The 21758-nt window shown below is 55.2% G+C and overlaps 1 protein-coding gene across 1 annotated transcript; it reads right to left on the reverse strand.

Annotated features, from left to right (window-relative positions):
• Nucleotides 1-8765: 8765 nt before the first annotated feature.
• On the reverse strand, nt 8766-18552 carry SNX33 (sorting nexin 33). The gene is made up of 2 exons (XM_008586654.1): nt 16551-18552; nt 8766-10407 (listed from the first exon to the last, which is right to left on the reverse strand). Exons 1-2 carry the CDS (start codon nt 18019-18021, stop codon nt 10154-10156), a joined length of 1725 nt encoding a protein of 574 aa, XP_008584876.1. The 5' UTR covers nt 18022-18552; the 3' UTR covers nt 8766-10153.
• Between the last annotated feature and the right edge of the window lie 3206 nt (nt 18553-21758).

Genomic DNA, 21758 nt, shown 5'->3' on the forward strand with positions numbered 1-21758 from the left:
GATCGCAACCTTCAGTGTTGCGCCCGCACCGCGCTCAGCCAGTGAGCGGGAACCGGTCTCCACATGGGATCCGAACCCTCGGCGGGAGCACCGCCACACTCCCAAGCAGCGCACTCTCCAGTGCGCCACCGGGCCAGCCCCTTACTGGTCATCTTTAAAAAAAAAAAGAAATAGTGTAACTGAAAAAAGCTTTTTTTCAAAGGGTCAGAGTTATAGCAAAGCTCTTAGAACAGCCCCTGGCACATAATAAATGCTCAATAAATGTTGACTATTATTACTAGCGCTGTTATAGTGGTTCTTATTATCAAATGGCCTAGCAAATGGCTGTGATATTTTGTAGGTGCTTAATAAATGTTAGAAGTTGGCTTTATTGTTTTTATCATAATTTATTACAGCCATCACAGTGCAGAGCACAGAGTAGGTGCTGAGCAAATGCTCAGTCCTTCTCCTGGAAGGCCAAATGCCTGCATTCCCCCTCTGACAAAGAGGGACATGGGGCACTCTCCTTTGGTGGGCTATGGTGGGGAGTGAAGTGTGTGGCACGGGATCAAGTTCTAGGTAGGAGAAACTGGCAGCCCCACTGTGACCTTCCTGCCTCCACCCCACCCCACTGACTTGGAGGACTCTTCCTGAAGTTGGGGATGAGGTAGGCAGGGACCAAGTGGCCCACCCTGGAGGGGCCTTTGTCATGGAGACCCAAGAGAGAGGAGCACCATGGAACCTGCTGCCCAGGTGGAAGAGGGCAGGGTGGGAGGGGTAGACCCAGGAAGGACCAAAACATGAGCTGTCTGGGCTGGGCTGTGTAGAAGGGGGAGTGCCGAGCGTAAGGCAGCGCAGGGGGTGGGGGAAGGAAGATGCAGAGCAAGAGGATGAGGAGACCGGCCCCGGGAGCGGACTTGGGCTCTGGGGATCGGGCCGAGAGAAGCTACTGTGGAGTCCCCGGGCTGATAGGGAGTAGCCCTGGGAAGGAATCGTGCTGGGCTGGCAGCATGGTCATCCGCCATTGCCCGCCTTCCAGGGCCAAGGCTTTGAGCTGTAGAACTTGGGTGCTGTTGAGCCCCTGGGCCAGAACTCTGCAGCCATTTGCCCCCAGCTTGAGTGGCCTCAGTCGCCCAACTACCCTCGTGCCAGGGAGGGAGGAGGCTGCCTGCTTTGCTGGCGGGGACAGCATGGCCTCCTGCTAGCCAAGGTAGGACAGGGAGAGGCTCTCTGAGCCCTTCAGAGGGCTGAGCAGGGGCCAGTGCACATCCCCCTTCCACTCCTGCATGCCCATGCCCTGCTGAGAAAGAGAGAATACTCCCCAGAACAAGTCATTGGGTCTTGGGGGTGTGGGAGATGATGTCAGGGAGGAGGCACGCATTCAGTCACCAGCTGCTGTCACAACACACACGTGCACACACACACACACACACACACATATTTACAGGCCTGCCACATGCGGCCGTGCACACAGGCATGTGCAGACACTCACTGGCACAGCAGTAGTCGTGTGTGAACCAGAATGTACACACACCCACCCCAGAGACCTGCGGACAGCCATGCGGACCTCCCAAGTCCCCTGCTGTGAGCCAGGCACTGTGCTGGACACTGGGGACACAACAGTGTAAAAGCTAGACAAACACCAACTCTCCTGTAGACTGCTTTCTGCTGAGGGAGACAGACCAGAAACAGACACATTTAAAATATAACCTTTGGGGAGGGGGTTTGGGGAGTAATTTGTCGGGTAAAGGGCATAAAGAATAATTATGATTTGTAATAATGAATATGCTAATAAAAATAAATAAATAAAATGTAACCTTTGCACTGAAATATTCACAGATGAGACTGTGTGATATCTGGAGTTTGCTGAAAAGCAAGGGATGTGGAGGAGTAAAATATCTGCCCGGTGTTGATAATTGTTGAAGCTGAGAGATGGGTGCATGGGGATCTATTATATTAGTTTCTCTATTTTTGTATATGTTTGATACTTTCCATAACAAAAAGTGAAATACATACACATATATAATTGGCAGTTCATTGTCAGTGAAATGAAGAAAAGTAAGGAATTGTGAGGAAACAGAGAGACTAGGAAGCCTCGTTAGATCGATGGTCAGGGAAGGCCTCTCCAAAGAGGCAGCATTTAAGCAGAGACCTGAGTTAACCGAGGTGAGAACCACATGTATATCTGGAAGAACATTCTCGACAGAGGGGACAGCAAATGCAAAGGTCCTGAGGTATGAGCAAACTTGGAAGAGGAGTCCAAGTGAGATCAGAGAGGGGCCTCGTGGGCTGTGATTTGAGTTTGGAAACTACCCTGAGTATGGCAGGAAGCCCTGGAGGGTGAAAGCAGGAGAAAGACATGATTTGATTTAGAATATGGTTTTAAAAGATCACTTTGGCTCCTCTTAGACCATCAGGGAGCAGGAGAGAGAGCACACGAGCAGCGTGGAGTCTACTGCAACAGTCCTGGCAAGCTGAGTGGTTTGGACCCAGGGGGCGAGGTGATGAGAGCATCAGATTTGGGATCTCTTTGGAGGAGCTAACGAGGCTTTGCTCACGGATGGGATGTGGGGTGTGAGAGAAGAAGAGCTAAGCATGATGCCAAGGCTGGGCCTGAGCTTTGGGGTGAGAAGTGCTGCCTTTTCCAGGCTGGGGAATCCAAGGAAGAGCTTGTGTGGCCCAATGACTGCAGGCACTGAGCACCACCACAGGGTCATACAGGCAGGCACAGGTGCACACACTGACAGCACTCAGCAGCCACATAGGTGGATACACACACTCTGGGTACCAGGTGCAGGCAGACTCTGTCACCCACATTTGCCTGCCCCACCCCCATTGAAGCCCCGGGACCAGAGCCCCATCCTTCCTCCCCTCCAGTTCAGCCTTGGTACTCACAGGACCCCCAGTCTCAGCATTTTCTTGCCAATTCTTACTGCTCCCTGCCCCCATGTTGGTCCCTAGAACAAGGAAGCTCCTGAATCAATTCTTCTCAGACACCAGAGTCTGTCCCTGCCCCCAACTCCCTGCTCAGGGCCCCGCCTGTCCAGCCCCCTCCTCCATGGCCAAGTCCTGCTCCCACGCCCCAGCCTGAGGCCCAACAGAAAATTATCACTCCACAAATATTTGCTCAGTACTCTCTGTGGGCCAAGCCCTTTGCCCTTCCACCCACTGACTTGAAGGCACACCAGCCACCTGCCCCCCTCTATGTGGCCCATCTGCCCCTCTCCCTCCCTATTCCCCTCAATTCCCAGCACAGTTGCATCACATCACAGGACAGTGGCCCTGCCCTGCCCAGCCTGCCAGCTTTGTAAGGCAGCCTGGTGTAGCGGAAAAGGCACAGCTCCATGTGCAGGCAGACCTCAGCCCAGGCCTGCCACTCGCAGCTGTGCAATCTCGCACGAGTGACTCAATGCCTCTGGGCCGCTGTCTGCTGGAAAATGTTGGCATCAGGAGTTCTTGCCTTCCAGACACAGTCATGGGCAATGAGGTAACCCATAGCAAGCACTTAGCCCAGTGCCCAGCACACAGTAGGACTGAAAAAAATGCTAGCTGCTCTGCACTCAGGCCCACCCTTGCTTGGCTGGCCTGTGTGGCTTTGAGGAGACTGTACACCCCAGGTAGTGCCAGAGCCCACACTTACGAACTCGTGGCCCTGTGTAATCATGATAACCATCACTTTAGTGATGGGACAACTGAGACTGAGCGATGACCTTGCCTGAGGTCATCCAAAGACTCACTCAGGGTGTGAGTCTGGTCTCTTAACTCTTCAGCCTATGCTGTGCTGTATGCATTGGTATATGTGACAGCCAGTGGCCCAATGGACCCCTCCTGCCCTGGCCTGACAAATACCATTGACAGGAAGGCCCCAAGGAGTCTGCTCCCCATGGAGACAATGTGGCAACACAGAGTAAGGCTTGAAGTCTGGGGGCGGTTGGGGACCTGAGGCCAGGCCCAGCTCTGCCATCCACCCACTGTGTGGCCTTAAAGGGCTTGCCCAATCAGTGTTTGCATCTCTGAAGTGGGGGTGCCAATATTCTTGGCTCCGCCTCCCTCCAGGGCTGCTCTCTGCTCAGAGGCTGACCATCCCAGCTACTCCTCTCTGAGCACTCACTCTGCAGGCACTGTCCAGCTGATATATTCTGCTCATGTAACCCTCCTAACAGCCATCTGGACCTCCAGTTACAAACAGAGAAACAGAAACACAGCAGAGTTAAGAAACACCCCTACAGCAAATGCGAAGTGGGCAGGATCAGCACTTGGCTCAGCCCCTCCGCAGTCCTGCCTCTGGGTGATTGAGGGCAAGGAGCCAGGGCCTATTGCAATTTGGGGGGAAGCAGAGCTGTGTATGGTGGAGCCTCACACTCCCCCTGCCCAGAGCACTCCCACCAAATGGCAGCGAGTCCCCAGCTGCCTCCAACTCCTGCCTTGGGCATCAGCATTTGCCTCTTGGCACAAGTGGCCCAGGCCTGGGTACCATCTTACACCCCCCCTCACTGGGCCCGTTTCCTCGTCTGATGTTGATAATCTTGCACACAGGGTGGTTGTAAGATAACGGCCACCCAGTGTCCATCACAGTGCTGCCCTGCACTGGGGAGGGTAGACACCCCGGAGCAGTTGGGAGATCCAGGAGCAGTGGGATTTACACCCCCTTCCCAGGTAGAACCCCAAGAAGGCAGCCAGACCCCAGATAAGCAAGGGTTGTACAGGGTGTCTAAACAGCCCCCCAGAAGTCCCTGTGCTTAATTGTGGAATGATGGCCATGAGCCCCAAAGGGGCCCACAGGCCATGGGAGTTTCCTTTGACAGTCCCTTGGTCCTGAGTGTCCAAGAGCAGAGAAAGAACCAGACCCACAGAGCCTCAGGATGGGCATCAAGGGAAGGCAGGAGGCAGGGGAGATGATCAGAGAGCCCGATGCTGACCAGGACCATGGTGGGCACTACAGGCCCCACACCAGGGTCCAGAAGTTCTGCAGCCCATGACAATGTTTGCAGGTAGGGGTGGGGGGAGGGGCAGGTAGGGAGAAGAGCATGAAAAGAAAAAGGCAAAATCAAAATTAATAGTTTAAATATCTACAAAGCAAGACATTGTCAAGTAGTAAACTGCACACTTTAATGTGGAATGCAGGCAAATTTTAATAGGTGGGATTTAGCCTCTGAAATCCAAAGTGCCCAGGGCCTGCCTGAGGTCTTCAAATATGCCATCCCCAAAACTTACACACATCCCTGGGGAAAGGAGGGGTCCCCAAATCGATCCGAAATTATCCTGTAACCTCACGTGGGGGGATGGGGGAGGAAGCAAAAGAGAAATGTGGGTCAGACATAAAAAAATGAAGTTATGTTCCTCACACGTGTTCATGTGTAAACTACACATCCCTGGGGAAAGGAGGGGTCCCCAAATCGATCCGAAATTATCCTGTAACCTCACGTGGGGGGATGGGGGAGGAAGCAAAAGAGAAGAAATGTGGGTCAGACATAAAAAAATGAAGTTATGTTCCTCACACGTGTTCATGTGTAAACGGAGTTCCTGAGTCACTGCGGACGTCACCGTGCAATGCTGTCTTCAGACTCTTCATCCCTGGGGGCTGGGGGGACTCAACCTACTCAAACCCCCTCACATTTCAGCAGGTGGATTCGCCATTCTTTTGCATCTCTCGAGTGGAGATTAGCCACCCCCTCTTCCTTTGGAACTACATAAGTTCATCGGTGTGACTTTAAGAAGTGAAGGCAGAGAGCTGAGTTCCAGTCCAGCCCCACCACAGCCACCCCGTGTGATCCTAGGCAGGTGCCCTCTTCCCTGTGGCCAAACCTCAGTCTCTTCATCTGTGAAACGGAATAATGATGCCTACCAGGACTGTCGTGCAGACCAAAGAGGCCACAGCTATGTGACACACTGCTTTTTAAACAGACTGGGCCACGCTGGGGTTTGACTAACAAAACCAAACCAAAGAAAAAAGGTTTGTGTTAATTTATGTTGAACCCTGGGAGTGGATTTCACAATCAGCCCTTCTGAGCTATGTCCGGGGGAGGTGAATTTTGATTTTTCCCCATGGTCTCCTTGCCAGAGCTCACCATCTCCTCCTGCCCCAGCCAGTAGAGAGAGGAACTGGGGTCAAACTGGTGGGGAAGCAGGTTGGGATGGGTTGGGGAGCCAGGCGGGCTTGGCTCCTGGAGGCCTGAGTCAGCAGGCAAGCGGGCAGGGCGGGCCCAGTCTTCACATGCTTGGGGAGGAGACGGTGCAGGAATGTTCCTCCTGCCAAGGCCCAGGCCCTGCCCACCGCATCCTGGCTTCTGCTCTCAAGAACACTACAGCTCAGCTTTAGCTTGAGAGATGGGAGATGCCTGGAGCTTTGTTGGGCGGGGGGGTTCAGCCTGAGGCCTTCTGAGGCAGCTTGGCCCTGGGGACCAGCCCAGGGGTGGACAGGGCCAGGCCACAAAGCCTGCCCAGAGCTGGGCTCTGGCCCCAGAATATCCCCACCCTGCTGGGTGATGTGGCCAGCCACCACCGCTGCTCCCTAGGCCTCAGGTTCCCATCTGCACAATGAGGAATTGATTTTGGTGGTGTCAGGTGGTCGCAGCTGCACACGCAGACCTCTCGGGTGCATGCCTGTGTGTGATGCTTGTGACTTGCTCTAGCCCCCCTCAGGGACGTACCTCCCAGGACTGCTCATCCTGCAAAGTTCTGCTGAATTTCTGATAAGTTGGGCTGGGGACCTGGGAGGTGGTGCAGGTGCAGTCCAGGCGCCACTATGCTTGTGACACCTTTGTGCATGTGTGTCTTTGTGGCTATGTACACATGAGTGTGTGTCATTGTACATGTGCATGGGACTGTGGTGTGGCTGTGTGTGACAAAGTGGCTGAGACTGATGGCTGTGAACGGATAGCAATGCATGTGTGGATGTGCCAAGTGTGACCGTGAATGTGTCACAGTGTATGGCAGTGTGGCTGGGGTGCAAATACATGAGCACAGTGCATGTACATGGCCAGGTGTGGCCACAAAACAGACTCCATTTCCAGGCTGGGCCAAGTTTGGGGATCGGGGTCCCCCACCCCCACCACCAGGTCCTGGTAGTTGCCCAGGGCAGAAAGAGAAGCCTTGTTTTCCACTCCTCTCCAAGTCAGGGAGAAAACTGGAGGCAGCTGGGCCCAGCTCAGTCTGGAACATCTGCCTGGTATGTGACTGAGGCCAGCCAGCAGGCCTTGCCACCACCAGGATGCCCCCCACCCTGGTCCCCCAATCCCCTGCTGAGAGGGGCTCCAACCAGCCCAGAACAATCCCAAATTCTCCCAGCACCCCAATCCACAGACAGATAGAAAGAAACCCTGGACAGGGGCACCATGACATCCTCCCTGCCCCCCACATACATCTGCCCCAGCCCAGAGACCTCAGGATGTCTACAGCAGGCCCGGCCCACCCCAAAATGTCACTTTCTGATTCTTCTCCTAGGTCCAAGCCCCTCCTGAGAAAAGTGTCATACTGATGGCTTCCCTCTGAGGATGGGAGGCATGGGAGGTGGCTGCCTCTCACGGAAGGGACACAAGAGGGCAATACTGTTCCCCAGGGCAGGAACATTAACAAGGGACTTTCCAGGCACTGTGGCTTATGAGGAGCATTCCCTGACTTCTCAGACTAGGCTTTGGGAAGGGGACCCCTGTACTCAGAGTTCCCTCTGCAGAAGGCCACATGGAGGTCAGAGCAGAGGCGAGATTAAGGGGGGTAAGTTCCTCAGATAGGTTGAAAATGAAGGAAGGAGGGCAGGGAGGAAGGAGAGGAAAATTCCTCAGAAAGTCCCAAATGTGACCTAATGTTGACACAGGGCCAGAGGACCCATTCCAGAAGTTCCTCTGAGGACAATTTGCCCTGAACGGGGAGCCCTTCCCACCCCTTCCCCACTGCACCTGTTGGCCCTTTTCCATCTCCCAGTCCCTGGCCTGGCCAAAGTCCTCCCTGGCGGCCCGGGCCCCAGAAGCCCTCCCTCCGCCAAGTCCCCATTGCCTCTGAAGGAGAACCATGTCTCGGCCAGTACTCTTTTTCTCCTCCATAGATGAACAAATTCCTGTTTATCCAGACTGGGGCACCAGCAAGGACACAACCAGGGTCCTCTCCAGTTTCCAACATGGGAGCCCCTACAGGGCTGGGCATGTAGGAAGGACACAGTTCCTGAGTCTCCCCCTCCCCGCCCCTGGACTGGGGCTTTCCAGGGGCAAGGCCAGGACATGGCTCCCTGGAGAGAGGAACCATCTGACTATTAGACTGTCCTGGGGCACAGCCGCTCATCCCTTCCTCATACAATCCTCAGTCCTACCTCCCGGAGCAGCACTGCCAAACCCCTGGGCAGGCCTCCACCCATTTTTCAGATGAGGAGAGTGAGGTCTGGGCAGTGAGTGCATCCAGATGGGGGGGTGTCTGTGGCCACTTCTAGCTCATCCCACCAGCACAGCCCTCCCCGCAACTTTTGAGGTTTTTTTTTTTTTTCCTTTTTGTCTTTTTTACTGACCGGTAACGGGATCGTAACCCTCGGTGTTGCGCCCGCACCACACTCAGCCAGTGAGCGGGAACCGGTCTCCACATGGGATCCGAACCCTCGGCAGGAGTGCCGCCACGCTCCCAAGTGGTGCACTCTCCAGTGCGCCACCGGGCCGGCCCAACTTTTGGGGTTTTGTTGTGAAGTTTTCCCACCACGACCTCAGAATCTGGTTGGATGGCTCCCAGGAGCAATTAGGGTTCTATCCGTCCCCCACCCTCATCCCTTCCAAAATCCAAACAGAAAAAGTCATGCTTCTGTTATCTTAATTGTAAAAGGTTTATCAAGAAAAAAGAAAGAAAAAAAAAAAAGATTCAAGCAGCAACAGCCAAGAGCAGACCATGGCCTCCCAGGGGTGGAGGGGAGGGGAGTGGCACGAGTGAGCTCCCCCCAACATGCCGTTGGACCACACCCTGGCCTGGGCAGGCAGGAGGCAGTAACCCCTTAAGGATGTAAACATAGGTCAGAGATAGCACAATGTGACCAGGAACAAGGGCTCGCATCACAGTGAGGCCGGCTGAGGGCAGGTGGGCTTGGAATCCCTGGGACAGGTAGGCAAGAAGATCCCATCTTTCTCCCTTTAGGTTCTCACTGTGTAACAGGAAGGATTCAGGGAAGGATTCATAGTAGCATGGAGGCCAAGGACCCTGGGAGCCTGGGGTCTGGGCCTGCTTGGAGTGTGGGGAGCTATGGCCGATGAACTCTACTATCGGTAACTTTTGAGAGTCACCACTCAGGAAGGTGCCACTGAGGCTCTGGGGCCCAAGGCTTCTCTCAGCACCTTGAGCCCAGGGAGGAAGAAGGCTCATGATCCTCTAACCAAGGGGAAGAGAGGGGCTCGGCAGTGGAGGGGAGCAGAGGCCCACAGGAGGGAGCTGGCCTGCAGCCCCTCCTGCAGAGGATGGGGTGGGGCAGGGAAAGCCCAGGACCTGGGAGTGAGGAAGAGCCCTACCACATTGGCCAGAATCCCCACAGAGGGGGCATCAGACTGGCTCTCAAGAAAAGCAAGGGAGAGAAAAGGAAGATGTTTTCATGCCTCCACACCTCTGCCCATGCTGTTCCTCTCCCCTGAATGTCTTTCTCCGCATTTACTGTCTGGCAGGTCTTTGTCATTCTTCAAGACACTGCTTGAATACCACCTACTCTGTGGAGTCTTCCCCGGCCAGCAGAATGCTATGGTCCCTTCCGGGAGCTTTCAGGAGCCCTTTATTTAATCATCTGTCATACTGCATTGACTTTGTCCATTTCTGTGTCTGACCCCCACCATGCCTGGGGACTTCTCAAGGGCAGGCATGTCTCAGCCCTGGGTGCCCAACATCTGACCGAGGGCCACAGCAGGCCTCAGTGTCTGCTGAATGGACAAAGGGGTGGTGGCTGGGTGAGCAAGCACTACAGGCTCTAGGGAAGGCTAAAACCTTGGCCTGGCCTTAAGGGACTGACCAGCAATCTGGAGGGTTCCCACTACATTCTCACCCCTGCTGTGCCCCAGCTCTATGCAGCAGGGGACTTCCCCAGGGTACCCATGACTCCTTGAGAGCCCCTTCTCCCAGGAAGAGGGACAGGCTGCTTACCTCCCCCACCCCCACCCAGTCTGGAGAGGGGTGCGCTGCGGCAACTTGGCCCGGGGGTGGGGAGGGGGCCAAGTGCACATGGTCAGAGGCTGTCATACATGCGCAGGGTCTTCTCCAGCTGCTGGCCCACCCGCTGGTAGAAGAGGATCTGCTGGCGCAGGTAGTTCTGCATCATGTGCTTGAAGTCGAGCTCACGGCGCTGGTGGAAGTGATTCATCTCAGCCTGCAGGGCGAAGCCCACCACACGGCAGCGCCTGCGAATGCCATCTGCCTCATCCTGCGCCATGCGGCCCTCGTCACTCATGCGTTGGCTCTCCTTCACCTTGGCGAAGGCGCCTGGCACAGGCAGAGCAGAGGACAGGCAGGTTAGGGCTTGGGTCTCCTCCATTCACTCTCTGCACCTTCCTTGAGCCCCCTCGAGAGCAGATAACCCCCTCATTAGCTCGACTCAGACCTCACTCCCAAACTCTTGACCCATGATACAGCCTCCTTCGTGTCTCCACCAGAACGTCCCCTAGACCCTCAACATCAGCATATCCTAAACCGGACATACCATCTTCCCTCCAAACCTGCAGCACCACCAGCAGCCCACACCTAACCAGATGTATTTATTTCCAGAACTGGGCTGTTTCTGTCCTTACCCACCACTGGCCTCATCATCTCTCATGCTGGCTCCTAATTCAGCTCAAACATCACCTTCTCCAGGAAAGCCTCCCTGCACCCCACTGTGTTAGGTTCCTCCCGATGCTCCCAGGTTCTCTGGGATTCTCTCTATTACAGCTCTTAGCACCCTGTGGTTTCTCTGACTGCCTCCCTCTGGCCTATGAGCTCAATGAGGACAGGCCCTGTACCCCACCAGTCAGAACAAGGCCTGGCCCACTGCAGATCCTGATACATGTCTCCTGAACTGATTCAACCCTGCCCCTCACTGGATTGCTACAAGAGTCCACCCATAGTCTCCCTGCCCTTGGTCTCAGCCTCTGAGAGGTTCTCTGCAGTGCCTGAAAAGGTCCCCCAAGCTGGGCACCTTCCCTGGCTCCCCACTGCCTGCAGATGAGGGTAGGCCCATTCGTCTGGCCTGGGAGGCCCTCTGGGAGTTGGCCCCTGCACACATTCCACAATGATCCCATGTTGATCAAACTTACCCTGCTCTTTCCTACCTTCATACCTCTGCCTGCTGTATTCCTATTCATAATTCAAGGCCCCTGATCAGGTGCCACTTCTACACAGGAGCCTCCCCAGTGCCCCCAGGCAGAATGCCTCCCCCATCTCACTCTCCCCTGGCTCCACCCCCACTCCCATCACAATGCTGAATCTAAAACAGCACTTCAAAGGCCACCTGGTGTGCTCCCCCACATACAGGTCCTGCCCCTCCTCACACCAGCCCCCAGGGGGCTGCAAGACACTGTTGTAATAAATGGGTGACAGCTGGGGGTGGGGGCAGGGATAAACCTGGGCAGGGGACCCATTTTGGAAGAATCCGAATAAATAAACAAGCTACTGGTAAGTGAATTTCAGTTCTGAGTTAAAAGACACTTGACTAATTCTGCCTTTAAGCCAGTGGGGACAGCTGCTGCGAAGAGGAGGCAGTTTGCCTGTGCCTGGCACTCATTCCTTGAGGGGCTGCAGGAAATCCCCTGTGCAAAGAAGATTAAGGAGGTGGGCAGGGTTGGTGTGAAGGACAGCAGTCCCTGAGCATTTCAAAAGCATCCCCTGCTCACAATGGCAAGCGCATTATCCACGCTTTCCCCTTCTCCTTTAAGGAGGGCCCTTGAGGGCCTTCTAGATAGTATTCATTTTACCGTCACTGAGGTTGTCATATGCATTCAAAATGCATTTATTGGGCACTTACGATATGCCAGACCCAGGGCTCTACATGCTAGAAATAACTCTGGATGCCTTTAGAAGAGGTAGCACCCATGTCAGTTGGCAAGCGCATGTCTAATTGTCATTTCAGGCAGACAGAATCAAGTGTGGAGAATCTCTAGTGCTGCTCACACAGCACCCAAAAGAAATCTGCAGTCACTACCAGCCACTCAGTCCTTCCGCCACCTTTGTCTCCTGCTCCGTAGCAACAGACCACCCCAAGGCCCAGGATGGAGCCTAGTAAGAGACTTCAGAGCTGGAGAGGCCCTAGAGATCAGCCATTCAACCCCAAACCCAACCCCACCCCACCACTACACAAAGGAAGCAGAGGCGCTGAGAGGGCAGGGACTTGCCTAGGGCCTCCCTTCCTGTTCCATTAGTGGGGGATGCCTGGCCCTCCACAGCTGAGGGTGGACACCACTTCTGCTGCAGGGAGCCCATGCCAGGTCCTCCAGGCATATGTGTGTGGCCCCCAGCAATGGAAACAGGGATTCAAGAAGGTCCCAAGGGGGAGGAAGGACCATAATAAGAAAGGTAGAAAACAGGGGGACAAAGAAACTGGAGTTAAGCTTCAGCAAAAGGGACCTAGCTGAAGGGGAGACACTGAACTAGCCTGGATTCCACCTGCCTGAGAAAGTCTGGGTGCAGGAGGTGTCTATTGATACTTCAGAGGGGCTTTTCTGCCCATGGCCTTGGAAGAAGGAAAGGCCCCTTTTGTTGATGGACAGACTGAGGCCCAAAGAGTAGGAATGAAACTATTGTAATTGCTAGGTTTCATAGACAGACAGGGGGCCAGAGATGGGGGGCAAAGGCTGCAGAGGTCGGGGAGGCAGAGGCCCCACGCTGTCCATCACCTCTCTACCCTGTGACTCAGTTCTGGGGACAGGACCAGCTAACACTAATACGCCCCACTCGACAGGCTGGGAGTCAGTGTCAGGCCTGTCCGGCATCCTCCCTAAAACCACTTAAAACTCTGAGAGCTGAGGACCCAGAGGAGCTTCCTGCCTCAGCAGTTCTTCTGTGGGCTGGGTCCCAGGAATAGGGAGAGGAGGAGGGTTGGAGTCCACCAGCTGCAGAGTCTCAGGGTCCCAGGCATATTCCCTAAGCTCCCACCTCAATCCATCTTGCTCCTACCTCTTGGAGGTAGTTACCACCCATCCCAGGTTGGGGGCAAGAAGTCTGAGTCCTAGTCCCAGCTGTATCACCTCTAGCAAACCACTGTTCTCAACTGGACTGCAGATGTCCCCACTGTCAAACAAGACGGGTTACACATCACATCTACGTGATGCTGACAACTGCTCACAACAATACATTGCTTTAGTTTCTACATCTGTAAAATGGGATAGTAATAGTACCCGCCCTATAGTATAGTTGAGGTTTAACTGAACTATACTATCATCTGTATAAAGTACTCAGGACCTCACCTGACATAGAATAAGAGCTCAGACGCTCTGTGCTCCGGTGTGCAGACTGCTTTTCTATCCATGAGCTCACAGCAAACACTAGCCACTGGGGGCTCATGGCAGTATCATTCTCTCTGCTGATGGACACCTAGAAGGAGAGCTAGAGGAAGGGTTGGAAGATAGCTCAGAACCCACAGAGGCTAGACCCACCTGTCCCCCAGGCAAAAGCTGGCCCCTGCGAGAGCCACTTTGCCTTGGCCAAGCTGTGAGCTCATCACCCCTCCATGGGTGCTCTGTGGTCTTGGGCCTGCCTCTAGTCCACTGAGGATGCCAGCGGACTTCGTGCTGGAGCGCCCTCGCCTCCTTCCTTCCTCTTTCCCCTTCTGGCTCATCTACCCCAGCTGTCCATCCCTTGGGGAGCCCCTTTCCCCTCTGCCTGGCACAGTAGAAACATCCTGGGGTGGAGTCAGACACACCTGGGCTCCAATTCCTGCTCTGCACTTCAGCTAACCTCACTGTGCCTCATCTGTAGGATGGAGGTGATCACATTGGACTCCTGACTTGTCATGAGCCTCACCACCGAGCCCTGCCCTTGCTGGATCTCAGCAAGGGGACCATAGGTCCTGGCTTGCCCTGGACAGTCACTTTCCCCTGGTTGTCCCAGATAACTATTACTAGGACCCCTTTTCATCCCCCAAAGTGCCCTGGTTTTGAGAGTTAATTATATGGTCGCCATTCTTTTAGGAGACCCCCAGACTGGATTCCAGGGGCTGGGCCAGTGGGCAGACCAGGCTGGTGGGCCTCATCTCAGCTCCAACCAGGCTCCAACTACCATCTTACTAACATGGAGACTGAGGGGAGAAAACTCTCCCAAGTTTACCTCAGAGGCAAAATCTATCCAAACCCTAGTCTCCTGACTCCCCACCTGGGCCTCCCACTGACTTACCCCCACTGTCTCTCCCACCCCCTCACCGTCCATTCAGATGTCTGGACAGGCTGGACAGAATCCCGGGACCCAGGACCCAAATGTCCTGCTCCTTCCTCTGAGAAGGGCTCCACGGATAGGGCCAACACCCCCTCCCCCGGTCAGGCTGTAGTCCCCAAAACATGACAGTTCTGCCTTAGCCAGATTCCAAGTTCCCTCCCTAACTTGCCCTAGACCACAGGCCTGGGAGGGGCAGTGCAGAGCCCGAACCTAGAGTAAGCCCAAGAGGACTTGGCCTACGGAGGGCTGCTCCAGGTGAGGGAAGGTGGACTGGCCTCTGCTTCATTGAATGCATCAGCCCAGAGGACGGTGGCCCCTGACTCCTAGAAACACCTCAAATGGAGACTCAGAAATGGTCTCCTTCAGCTCTGTCTCCCTGCCTTACGGAAAAAGGCCAATCTGGCTTCACTCCCTCCTGCCTCAATGCAAGCCTGGGAGCCCAGGGTGCCTTGGGCATGGGGTTGCCTTCCTGCCCTCAGCTCTGCCCCAGGTGAGGGTCCCCAGCCACTGCACCGGGGACAGCTGTTTAATCACTGTGCCCCCGCCCTCTGCTGCCCACACAGAACACGCCATCCAAGGAGCTGGTTGAACCAGCTTTCCTAGGCCCTGGCGCAGTGTGTGGCTCCACTTCCTCACAGAGAGACACCTGCCCCAGTGGGCCCCCAGCTACCCCAGCCACCTCCCCTGCCCTACCCCCGTCCCAGAGCTCAGAGCCAGATAAGGCATCTTTCTGCTTCTGGACCAGATCCTCCCCAGGAGTCCCTTTCCGCCCCCTTCCTTAAAGTCCTGAGAGCTCACTGGGACCTTCTCCTCTGTTTTATAGATCCAGAAACTCAGGCCGAGAGGCAAAAGCCTTTCCAGGGACACACAGCAAATTGAGGGTAGAGCCAAGACTAGAACTTAGGCCTTATGTCTCCTGGAGCTGAAAGGAGGAGGAAGGAAGGTGGAGATGAGGAAACAAGGGCAGAGAAGAAAGAAAGAGGAGAAGAAATGAGAGGAGAAAGGAGGCTGGGAGCCAGAGAAGTTCCAGAAGGCAGCCTCCTGGTAAAAGAGAGCAGGACTGGCTTACCCCGGCCTCTCCTGGGTACTAGGGGAGGGGGTGGAGGTTTGCTGTCCGCCAGGCTCAGTCCAGAGGCCTGTCTCCTGGCCCCACCCAGAGTAAAACTCTACACCAAGCCAGGCCTGACCTCAGGGCCTAGGGGCCAGGGAGCCAGCCCCACGCCCTGCAGACGTTCTTCCTGAGTTACCAAGCAGCCCCAGGGAGGACCACACCTCTCTCCTGACATCTGTCCTCCCTGTTGTCTCCAGGACTCAGCCACCTGCTGGGTAAGCCCCTAACTCACTCTTCACACAAGAAGAGAAGCCAAGTTCTGGCAGTGGGGGCTGGATGGGCCATGTGGGCACTGCCCTGGACCCCTGGTTCCACTCCCCTGCCAAGCCCAGCCCAGTGCCCCTGTGTAACCCGGGAGGAGTCATTTCCTTGGCAGTTCCTTGACAGTCCCAGCAGTAACAGGCAAGGGCCCATCCTGTCCCTCCCTGCATAGAGGGTCATGAGAACTGAAAACAGGCCAGGCTTGGGAGGCAGCCAACATGGACATGTCCTTGGGGAGGTAGCAGGAGGAAGGGACAGTCCCAGCTGGGCCACAAACTCCCTGTGCAAACTCTTCTGTGGACACCAGCTCCTTCGTCTGCCAAAGGGGGACAGAGATCCTCCCACACGCAGACAGGAAGCTCACAGACAAGATACACCATGGTGAGAACAGGCTCCAAAGCTGCAAAGGTAGGAGGTGATCTTGTAAGGAGTGGGAAGACGGGCCCGCACTTTGTGCTCTTGTTATCTGGGTCTGGGTCTGAGTCCTCCATGAGCCCACGGGCTCCTCGAGAGCAAGGCCTGCGGCTCAGTCATCTCTGTGTTCCCAGAACCCAGCCTGCTACCTTGAAGGGGCTCAATGCAGATGGGTAAATGAGTAAATGAGATAGAAACAGAGAAAATGAATGAGCTAACAAGAAGGAAAACAATGAACTCCATGAGTACAGGGACCGGGCCCGGCCACAACAATATCCCTGAACCGAGAAAAGCACCTGCCACAAAGTTGATACTCAACACACGTGTGGAATCAGTGATTGAGATGGACAGAAAGACTGGATGAGCTGCTCCATTCTGCCCAGGCCTTCCCCGTATCCCCAGTGCCAGCAGACAGCCAGACTCAGGAAGGGTTTCCTACCTTTCTGTAGGTGGATGATGTCAGGGAAGTTGGAGAGCAGGCCCTGGTAGAGAGACAGTGTGTCGAGCATGCGGAAGAGGTCATTCTTGGGCTGCTCGGCGAACATCTCGCCGACAGTTTCATAGGTACGGCCCGTGTGACAAATGGCGCTGTTGAGAGCCTCGGAGCTAAAGGGGGGGTCCATCTGGAAGGCATGACTAATGGCCTGAAAGGCACTGCCCAGCTTCTGGAATTCCTTGCGGAAGCCCCCCACATGCTTCCGCACCAGCTCCGATGCCACGGTACTGAGCTGCAGGACACTGTCATCCATCTTCTTGCTGAAGGCCTTGAAGGTGTCCACACGGTCCTCCACATCCTGTAGGTCCTGGTGCTCTGTGGGAATCTGGAAGGTGAGCAGGAAGCTGGCACCCACCATCTCGTCTTTCTCTGCCCGGCGTTTGCCCATCTTCCACTGCTTGTCATCCAGGCAGCTGAGAAAATGCTGGAAGCCCTCATACTGGGAGAGCACAGGGTGGCTGGTCATGTGGTCCATCCAGAGGATGAGCCGCCGCTTTCGCTTCTCAATGAAGTCCTCCTCGAAGCGGCCGGTGGCCTGCTTCTCAGGCAGGTGGGGCACTGAGATGACAGTGAACTTGTGTAGCAGGCGGTTATAGAGCCAGTCAAAGTGTTTGTAGCGTCTATAGACAGGTGAGGCAGCATGGGTGGGTGTAAGCTTGTAGGAGATGTAGCTTTTGATGCCCTTGAACTTGGTCTGTTTGGTGGGGTCCTCCACGGAGCAGGCAAATGGGTGGGGGTTCGCCTTCCACTGGGGGCCACGAGGGCCCATTTCAATGGAGTATGTCTCCGCGATCTTGGCCATCATGGGCACATCACCCAGGATGAAGGCCTCCACTCCAGAGCGCACAAAGCACGAGAAACGGTTGAGGTTGCGCCCCACCACACTGCCTCGCTTGGCAGACGCCAGGCTGTCTTGCCGCTCTAGGGGTGGTTTGGGCCGGAAGGCCATGTGTTGGCTGGGGTAGGCACCAGGGTAGGAGAGGTTGAGTGGGGGGTGCCCGTTGGTGCCCAATCCACCAGTCCGTGGCTCCTCCACCACTGTGCATCCGTCGTCCCAGTCATCCCAGTCATCATCATCATCATCCTCGAAGCTGCCCTGGTTTGAGAGGAAGCCACTACCCCCACCACTCCTGGCCGGGCTGGCCACACTGGGGCTGTCATAGAAGCTCACCTGGGTGCTCAGAGAGCCTGCAGGACTGCTGGAGTAGTCAGTATGGTTGATGCTGAAGCCAGAATGAATGATCTCCACATAAGAGGCAGGAAAGAGCCCCGTCTCACCACGGCTGTTCTGTCCCTGCAGCCATCCATCCAGCGAGGTCTCACTGAAGATGACCAGGTCCTCATCCTGGTGGATGCTGATTTCCTCCTTGTTTTCACTGTGGAAGTCATAGAGGGCTCGGCCTTTCAGTGCCATGGCTGGGCTGAGTAGTAGAGAAAGATGGGAAGGAGGGGTCCTTCCCACAACAGGGGTATCCAAGAGTGCACTAGCAACCCAATGCCTGTCACACAGCTAAGTCTCTCAGCCCCTAAGGTGTGGTCTCAGCACCCACAAATGCTGTCCAGCCTCACTCTCTTCAGAGTAATGTCCATGGCCTAGAAACTGCCCTATCGGGTTTCCCGGCACATGCCTGTCAGAAGGGAGGGCTCACGTCCATAGTTCTCCTCTCCTCCCTTGGGAGCCCCTGCAAGAGTGAGGGGAATCTCTCCCTCCTTCCACTCCCAGAAGAAATGTCAAGTGACCCGGAGAAACCAGCTCTGCGAGGGCAAGAATTCGACACTTTCCACTGGAACAACGTTCTAAAATAGAAGAGAACCACTCGGAAACCACCGTTCCAGAAACCCAGGCAGGGCTGCGTCTCTCTGGCTGCTCTGGCTTTGGGAGGCTCTCACATTCCTCTGTAGATCTGCCCCTTCCTTCTTCCTCCTCCTCCTCCCGGGCCACTGGGTTTTCAAAAATTCAGAAATTCCAAGAGGGGCAAAGAGAAAAGCAGCAGCCTCCTGAATCGAGTCCAAGGGTGGATGTGTCCGGCTTCACAACGAGCCAGGCCGGGAAAACAAGGACTGAGGCTTACACAACAGGCCGCCAACTCTTCGGCCCGAGCTGCGCAGCCGGGACCCCGCCGGCTCGGGCGCCCTCTCCCCGCCCCACAAGTGGCCAGTCCCCAACCCGGAGAAAGGAAGGGGCGCGACAAGGCGTTCGGGCGACTTCTGGCCACTCTGAGCGGTCTCTTTTGTTTGCCTAATTTCTCAGCAGTTTCTGAGCCTGAAGCTGACTCCGATCTGAACCCAAGGACCCCCGTCCTAAGGTAACCCCAGCGGAAACCGGTCCCGGAGCGCGGGAAGTACGACCCCCGCCCCCAGCCCTCGCGTGCACGCAGACACTCAACAGGAGTTTGGAGAGTGGGCTCCGGCGAGCAGATGGATCGGCCGGCCGTCTGTCCGTACGTCCTCCGCTCTGCCCTGGTGGGCCGGGCCGGTGGGCGGCGGGCTGCGCCCCAGCCTGCCTTCTCCCGCACTCGCAGCCCCTCTGCGCCGTCAGCCAGCAAGAAGCCAGCTCCAAAACAAAAAAAGGCGATTCCGGGAGGCGGCGTCCGGAGGAAGGAGGGAAGAGCCGAAGGGGAGGTGAGGGGTGGGGAGAGAGGGAGGGAGGGAGGGAGGGAGGGAGAGAAAACACAATACATAAAGCCCTCCCTCGTTCCGGAGCCGAGAGGGAAGGGACGACCCGGGAATAAAGGGGCCGCGAGCCTTCAGGACCGGTCCCTGAGACGGCCGCCTCCCCTTTCCCGCACCCAACCCGCCCGTCCCGGCCGGGAGACACCTCTCGCCCCGGCGGGTTTGAGCACCACGCGGGGGAGCTCGACGGCGGCCGCCGCCTGACTCCGTCACCCTCCTGGCCTTTTCCGTGACGCAAGTGAAGGAAAGCTCCGAAAGTTTGCAAAGCGCGGGGCTGTACGGAAGGCGCCGGAGCTGGGAGCCGGTGGCGGAGGGTGCATGGAGAGCCGTGCCGGCCGGATGGGAGCAGAGCAGGGCCGCGGACGCCCCCTTCCCTCCTTCCTACCCGCAACTCCTGCTCTGGCGGGATGGGGCCGTGGCGCCTCCTGGAGTTTGTTCTCCGAAGAAGCGGAAGCAGCCTGCAAGTCCCAGGCATTTGATCTGGGATACCGGCCGCTCAGGATCCCAGTCCCCTGACCAGACTGGGCAAGGAGCACCCCAGCCCTGGATGACTTCCTTCAGGGGGAAAGACAGGACCCTACATCTGCATCAAGAGGAAACAAACCTAGATACGACCCAGTTCCTGGATCCTGGATGTTCCCGACTAGCCAGCAGCAGCAAGGAGAGGGAGGTGGTCTAGTAGATAGGCTTTGGGAAGAGGCAGGTGGGGATTTGACGCTCAGTCGGTGTATGGAGACCGATAGACTGATTCTGCCAGCCACTGCGCTGGGCACTGGAGAGTACAGAACAAGGCACTGGGGGTGCTTACAGTCCACCCTCTCTTGTCTTTTTTTTTTTTTTTTTTTTTTTTTTTCTGGAGAAGTCTAACTCAAGGGGCAGACACACTGAAGACGGTCATCACCAACGACCCCACTGCCATTAAACCCTCTTCACCCTCTCTTGTCTTTAATTCATCCATTCTATGTCTCATTCATTCAGTCGTGCATTCAAAAAATATGAACTGAGACCTCTGGGCTACACAGACAATAACATTGTCCTTACTTTCCGAAAGCTCACATGTGTCTTGACAAGTCATGGAAAGGCTCATATTATCTTTTAATTCAATTTTCCCACAAACTTTGTGAACTACTCTTGCAGATAGATGCTCCCTGCCCAGCGTGGCCAGTGCCATGAAAAGTGTGTGGGAGGGCACATTCCCCAGCCCAGGTGGATGCAGCAAGGATGAAGAATGAAGGAAGGCTTCCTGGAGGAGGAGGTGCCTAAGGTGAGGCAAAGGTTTTAGCCCTCACCCTCCTTCTTGGCTATGCCCTGAAGCCTTGTCTTCCCTCTCTAGCTAGAACTTCTCCCCATTCTCACTCTTCCTGTTTGATGCAGATTAACTGGCACAAGGTAGTGTAGCTAAAGATAGGTACCTTTGGCTGTTTTGAGGGGCATAGTTCCCAGACCTCTGGCTCCAAAACCTGATTTCATTGGTGCATTGAGTGGAACTTACTTCCTATGCAGGGCCAGCATTTGGCCAGAATAAAGGCTTATATTCAAACCTCAGAAGCCCAGGTATTGACTTGCACAGGGAAATACAATTGTCAAGCAGAACTGAATTTTGCACCAGTAGGTCAAGGCACTTTGAGCTACTCCTTGGGAAGCCCTGTTACCAGAAGGGTAGCCCAGTGAGCCTAGAACCTCTAAGAGGGGAAGAGGTGATAGTATGACAAGTCTCTCAGCCAAGAAACCTTGCAACCTTGTCCTAACCCCCCCCATAGGAGCAGCCTTGATTCTTTTTTTTTTTTTTTAAAGATGACCGGTAAGGGGATCTTAACCCTTGACTTGGTGTTGTCAGCACCACGCTCACCCAGTGAGCAAACCGGCTATCCCTATATGGGATCCAAACCCATGGCCCTGGTACTATCAGCACCGCACTCTCCCGAGTGAGCCACGGGCCAGTCCCTGAGCAGCCTTGATTCTAAAGACTCAGTTCAGCCTAGTATCTCCAAGGCTAGAGCCTGAATATGTTTCCTCCAGCTGCTTTTGGGACCTCCCCACCCCACCCCCCTTTCCTGTGATCTCTCCTCTATTCACACAGGTTTTCTCCAAGCTGGGTTTAACAATAGCAACTACTTGCTTAGTGTTTGCTGAGTGCTAGACACTGTTGTAAACACTTTACCTTTATTAGCTCACTTAATACAATTGATGGGATTTCTGCTCACCCAACTGGGGTCCCAGTCCAGCCCCATCCCTCTGAGGGGCCCCCAGCTACCACCTTGATGGCTTTTAGTTGGTTCCCAAACATTTACATCACACATTTACAGACCAACCATCTTGGACTTACTCCCACATCTGTTCTGGGTGGGTTTTTTGTAACTCTAAGGGGCCACCTTTATTTCCAGATTTTTGGGGAGGAACTCACTCTTCAGCCTCACAGAGATTTTCAGAACCTGTATCTTCCAATTCTTTCCCTCCAGGGACCCTCTTCAGGCCTAG

This window comes from Galeopterus variegatus, unplaced genomic scaffold (assembly GCF_000696425.1).
Source record: "Galeopterus variegatus unplaced genomic scaffold, G_variegatus-3.0.2 Scaffold4068, whole genome shotgun sequence".
Taxonomy (NCBI): domain Eukaryota; kingdom Metazoa; phylum Chordata; class Mammalia; order Dermoptera; family Cynocephalidae; genus Galeopterus; species Galeopterus variegatus.